Source organism: Panicum virgatum, chromosome 8K, assembly GCF_016808335.1.
Source record: "Panicum virgatum strain AP13 chromosome 8K, P.virgatum_v5, whole genome shotgun sequence".
Lineage (NCBI taxonomy): Eukaryota > Viridiplantae > Streptophyta > Magnoliopsida > Poales > Poaceae > Panicum > Panicum virgatum.
This window is the reverse complement of record NC_053143.1, coordinates 51,081,491-51,087,478: the sequence shown is the minus strand read 5'-3', so window position 1 is coordinate 51,087,478 and position 5,988 is coordinate 51,081,491. Positions and strand designations below refer to the sequence as shown.

The window sequence follows — 5,988 nt, the reverse complement described above, 5'->3', positions numbered from 1 at the left end:
CACCGGCAAGCCTTATCCATCCACCCGATTCCAACCCTGCCCCCGCCCCCCGCCGACCCCCGGTCGCGGCCTCCCACCTCCTCCCGAGGACCGCCGCCACCCGAGCAACCGCGCGAGGCCGCGAGGACCGCGCGACGCCGACGCCTGCGCGCTGCGAGGACGCGAGCCCAGTCGGCCGCCGCGCCGCCGCCGAGAGCCCCCGCGCGGTTCTGTCGCCGCCGCCGCCGCCGGTCCTGTCCTCCCATCTTCCACTGTTAGTGCTTACTGATTTAGCCATGCTTAGGAATTAGGATAAATGGATCTGCTAGTGCTTACTGCTTACGGATGCCCACCCCATTTTTGTTTTTTGTTTCAGCATTTGGTGATTGCAATGTCGACTCCGGGAGATAGTGGTAGCGGCGCCCCTCTTTCAATCCACGGCGAACGCCGCCGCCGCCGCGGCGGCGGTTCCGGCTCCGGCGAGGAGGACTGCATCAGCGGCCTCCCCGACGCGCTGCTGCACGAGATCCTGGTCCGCCTCCGCTCCGCCGCCGCCGCCGCGCGCACCAGCGTGCTGTCCCGCCGCTGGCGCCGCGTCTGGGCGCACCTGCCCGAGCTCCACCTCGTCGCGCCGCCAGCGGCGGCGCCAACCTCGTTCCCTGCCACCGTCGACGCCGCCCTCGGCGGCTACCTAGCCCCTACCCTCGAGCGCCTTGGCGTCTCCCACACCACCGACCAACATTGGCGCAACCTCCGCATTTCGGCCGGGCGCATTGCGCCGTGGCTCCGCTTCGCAGCGGAGCGCGTGGTGGGCGAGCTCAATCTCTATCTCTGTGTGCCTCAGATTTTCGCCGTTTCGACACCGGAAGTCGTCGACGAGGAGGCAGCGCTTGAGCTTCCGGTGTGTCAGCGAGCGAAACGAATCCAGCTCCATCTTCAGTATGCATATACAACGTGGCTCCGCCCCCAGGCATCCGGCCTGCTGTTCGCGGCGCTCACGTCCCTGAAGATAGATGGCTATGTCCACATGCAAGGCAGCGATCTCACAGCCCTTGTGAGCATGCAGTGCCCGTGCTTGAGGGACCTGGATCTTTTCATTACGCTGATTGCCATCTTTGATGTCTCCATTCACTCCAACTCGTTGCATAGACTGATGCTCAACGTCTTAGAGACAAGGCATCTAGAGATTTCGGCCCCAAGTCTTGAAGAGCTCGTAATATCTAATCCGCCTATGGAGGCTCAGATCTCTGCTCCGAAGCTTGTCAAGGTAGCTTGGGATTATCACTATGATCCTCATCTCATTCGGTTTGTTGTTGGCCGTAGGCTCCAGCTTCTGCGAACTTCTACACAGGCGTTGTCCCTGGCTATGCAGTTCCATCGAGTTGATGACTTGAATCTGAGCGTCAATCTAGATTTTCATGGTGTGTTGGTGTTAACATATTTCATCACAAGTTGTTTTTAATTTTCAGACCCTCTAATTGATTTATTTTTGTCTACTCATGAGTCATAACAGATGCAGCAAGGTATGGAAGCTTCCTGAATGAAGCTAATAAGCTGCCCAAATGTAAGAGCTTTTGCATATTCTTGTGGTGGGGACGCCATGCCTTGCTGCCTGTCATGTTGCATCTCTTGAGGAGTTGCAATGATACAAAGAAGCTTCAAGTACATTTATGTGGTTCTTCGCCCCAACCAGTGGTAATTTCTAAGACCTTTTTTTAGGTTTATAACATGCCATAAAATTGTTGATTGCAAACTTTGACTTGTTATTTGATTATTGAGAGTTTTGCAATATGCTTTTAGGTGGGGTACGGTGGTTGAGGTTTTGGATATGTTTATTTATCATTTTTGAAATGTTGATAGTCTATACAAACTATTATTAATTGGACCAAATTAAAGATTTGTTATTTTGCTAGTGAACACATACATCTTTTTCAGTTGCTTAGCTTGTTTGAATTTGAGTTATCTGGACCCAGCTGTAAATGAAGGGTTACTACATAGGTAGCAGTATTGGCAAGTGTGGGGTTCCTCACTATGTAGTGCTGCAGTGTTCTTAAGATATGTTTGATTTATTACAGCTGGCACCATCAAAAGAAAGCTTTGTTGAGTTATGAATATTATCAATATTCTCCACTACTGCAATTTTGTTGCATTCTCTTTTTATTTCCAGATGCATTCTTGCCTGCCGTCTTGCCTTTGTCGTTCAGAAGAGAGTCGCAAGATTGATGGCATTGATCTCAATTCACTTGAAGTGGCAGAAATCAGTGGGTTTTCAGGTTCTCATGAGCAAATGGAACTTGTGGAGTTCCTATCCAACAATGCAGGAGTCCTTAAAAGGTTGCTCATCAATGACGAGTTTTGTTCTATGCCCAAGGAAGTACGTGAGAAGGTCCGTAGCATGTGTCATCCAAATGTTGAAGTTGGTTTCTTTGTGCTTCGCAAGGGGAGGCAGGTACTCGTTGACTAATTTCAGGCGTGTGGTAAATGTAACGTTGTGTGGTTTTTACTACTTTTTGCACAATAATTTCAGGTTGTATGTTTCAGGAGCTTTTTGGATTCATCTTTAGTTCAAATTTGAACCCCGATCAATAAGGCTCGTTGCTGTATTTCTTTTTGGACTTCAACCATTTACATCAAGGCTTGAGATTGCAACGTATAACCATTAGAATAGAGAAGCATAAGTGACCTGACACTCATTTGCCATCTTTAACATTCAGTAGTATGTTCAATTCTTGTGAACTCCAAAACACTTGGTAGCGTAGTCATCATATCCAGAAATAATAAGGCTAGTTTGTTAGATACAAGGCAGTTGCCGGTAGAACTATATGTGAATGTGCTTCTTAAATTTCACTTTTAACATACACCACTACATATGTGATCATCGCCACATCCTTATTATTGTTGTTTATTCAATAACTGGCGCAAAAACTGCCTGTTCCAAGGTTGCTGGGGACTGGGCATTTAATCTAGCAGTGAAAAGTGTTTTCACTGTCAGCTCAGCGTGTGATCCGGCAGTGATAATAATCAAGGTGGTTTCCACTGCCAGACAATACACCGAGCCAGCAGTGCAAAGGGTTTCCACTGCCAATCAGATCAGCCAACGCTCCACTTGGTATCAAATCAGCGGTGACAACAAATTCACCGCTGGTTATGTAGTAATAAACTACTGTGACAAGGGTGAAGGGATAACCTTTTTCTATAGTAGTGTTAGTTCGGGAGCCCCGCACCGGGCAGTTAGGGGCTTGGGGTTCATGGTCAGGGCCCGATGGTGATCTCCACCTACATGGGACTGCTGCTGTGAGATGGGGAGGCAGCTATGGGTCGATACTTTCAGACTGTCACTATGAAGAGATGCTACAGAAAGCTTGATGTTGTGCCCGTTTTTGGAAGGCAAAATTACTATCTCAGCTAGTTAATTGACACCAAACATGGCATCCCTTGACGGATGAAGTTAGAAACCTATGCTAGAGTTGGAGTCATGGCAACACGATGTAGTGTTTTTTTTTTCATCCTAGTTTTGAGGACTAGAACCATTCCTACTTTTCTCAATTGACTTCGGACCATACTGTAGTAGTAAAGTTCATCTAGGAACCATTATAGTTATTTGATGTGTGCCTGTGCTGCTCACGTCGCTATGATGAAAGAATTCATTTGATGTTTCTGTGAGACATGCCATTTCAGCTGGGAGATGACAGAACCCGTGTACTACCATTGCTCAGCAAGTGTGTTTACCATGATCGTTCAGTAGCTCTTGTGCTATCACAAAGTCATCATCTGCGAAACGAGCTGCTTGTGGCATGTGACTACTACGTTGAGCTTCGAGGTACAGACGAAAAGAGATGAGGTCATGGACTACGAATCTTCAGAGTCACATTCCGCCTCCGGCCCTTCCAAGGAAACACGCTTCTCCTGATGCCACTCGTTCCTATCGAGAAATCCGCTCATCAGCATCGTGTTGGATGTGGGATATGTTGCTGATGAATGTATATGGAGAGGATATGTACAATAGGTTTTTTTTTTTTTGAGGGCAGATATGTACAATAGGTTGGGCAGTAACTATACACACATGTGAAAAGAGAAGAGGTGCGTGCTGATTTCTCATTAAATTTACATCTCAGTGGACCAGCAAGCAGTTCTACCTCCTTGCACATGCTGTCCTTAAAGTTGAGCATGAAATTGAACCTAATGAACTTTAAAATAAATGAACTGACACAATTGCTTGCCATCCATCTATTATAACCATATACTCCGCTTCAAATAAATAAATAAATCAATCAATATATACCATACTAATAATCTCAGACTCTGAGATTTGGTATGCAGACAAATCATAGTGGCTGAGATATGGTGTTCTCAATCTGAAAATACACGCATGGACTTAACAGTTAGGAATCTAATTAACAGGATGCAACACTAGGCATCATTACGGATTTAATTAACCAAATATATCCCACGAATTTAAGCCTAAAATGTTCTCTTCAGCCTAGGATATTTCGTAAACTTGATCCCAACCAAACTTTTTTTTTGTCATTGTATTTAACTTCAACGACAATTATTACCTTCAATATATACGAATTAATCAAGTATATTGATCGTCATTACAGAGTGGATGCATGTGTAAACAAAGAGCATTGTGGTTCCTGGGCAGCAAGATCAAGCAATCGCTAGACCGGACAGCAAAATTAAAAGAGACAGACTCATAGACAACCTAGTTCCACCATGGGCTTCCATTGTCAGCCACTGCAGTGAAACACGCTTCTGCTGATACCACTCGTTCCCACTGAGAAAGCTGCTCGGCAACATAGCAAATTTAGATGGGGTAATGTTGCAGACAAATAATATATATAGAGTGGCTAATAAGTCGATAGGCTTTGAGTGTGCAAAGAAATGAAGAATAATAAATAGTAGATGGGGGTGATTTCATAAAACTACGTTTACACCTGAGTGGACCAGCAGTTTTCCTTGAACCTGTTGCTACCCTTCAATATGCACACGTAAAATTGAAGTAAATGACCATGAGAGTAGACGAACCGATACCACGGTTGTACTCCCCCCAACTAACCGATTGAATAGTTGGATGCGCATATACCACGGGTAATGCATGCAAGGCCATTATATTTCTAGTTTCAGCTACAAGATCTCTGGATTAACTTGTCGATGTAGGCACTACGTTTCAAGGTCAGCAACCCTGACTGAATTCTCAAAACGTTCAACAGGATATGCTAACCCCATCTTTGGAGCTCTATGAGACCATCTATCTGTTGATGTTGGGAGTCTGATGCCGCTCTATTGGGTATTTAATTTCTTCCACACAGAACAGTTGGGAAGAACCTCTTGCGATCTCCGTAGAACCTCGAGTTATCTCCTGCTCCGTAAATTCCCTATTGCCTACTGGCGCCACAGCCCGTTGCCATGACCATGTTATTTCCTCGGTGTCCCTCATTCCTATCCCATTGTAAATGGTGACTATTGTCTCTGTTTCTTTGCATGAGGCTAAGATGTGTTATGAACGAATCATAGCCATCCACACTTTTCACAGGAAACGGTCCACATATATCAGTGTGGATTATTTCTAATGTTCCTGCACTTCGTGTGGCACCCTTTTTGATTTGCTTTACAAATTTTCCTTTAATGCATTCAACGCATTGTTCAAGATCAGAGAACTCTAACTGTGGAAGAATTTCATTTTCACTAATATTTCAATTCTCCCCCTCGAAATATGGCCTAAACGACAGTGCCATAATTTCGATGAAGTATCTTGAGTTCTCTTTCTTTTCTTTGTTTCTTTCTCTGACAAGGATTCATTCACATTCATATTACATACAGAATGCACTTTATCACGCATAGATAATAAATAAAGATCATTGTAAAGGACAACATCACCAATACAATTATCATTGTAATTAACAACGTTGGTCAGAAAATTAACAATACCATAATCCTCAAAAATAACCTTTTAACCATGCTCTTAAACTTTAATTGTCTCGTTGGTTCAAATTAAAGTATAAAAGC

The 5,988-nt window shown here is 45.0% G+C and overlaps 1 protein-coding gene across 1 annotated transcript; it reads left to right on the top strand.

The window, feature by feature from the left end:
* On the top strand, positions 1 to 4,088 carry LOC120645103 (F-box/FBD/LRR-repeat protein At1g16930-like). Its single transcript, XM_039921852.1, has 5 exons — positions 1 to 253; positions 356 to 1,400; positions 1,493 to 1,674; positions 2,147 to 2,428; positions 3,658 to 4,088. Exons 2-5 carry the CDS (start codon positions 371 to 373, stop codon positions 3,817 to 3,819), a joined length of 1,656 nt encoding a protein of 551 aa, XP_039777786.1. The 5' UTR covers positions 1 to 253; positions 356 to 370; the 3' UTR covers positions 3,820 to 4,088.
* The last annotated feature ends 1,900 nt before the right edge of the window (positions 4,089 to 5,988 follow it).

Coding starts and splice junctions, on each gene's coding strand:
- LOC120645103 (XM_039921852.1), top strand. CDS start 371: ATGTCGACTCCGGGAGATAGTGGTAGCGGCGCCCCTCTTTCAATCCAC. Junction 1,401..1,492: donor CGTCAATCTAGATTTTCATG/GTGTGTTGGTGT, acceptor GAGTCATAACAG/ATGCAGCAAGGTATGGAAGC. Junction 2,429..3,657: donor TGCTTCGCAAGGGGAGGCAG/GTACTCGTTGAC, acceptor ATGCCATTTCAG/CTGGGAGATGACAGAACCCG.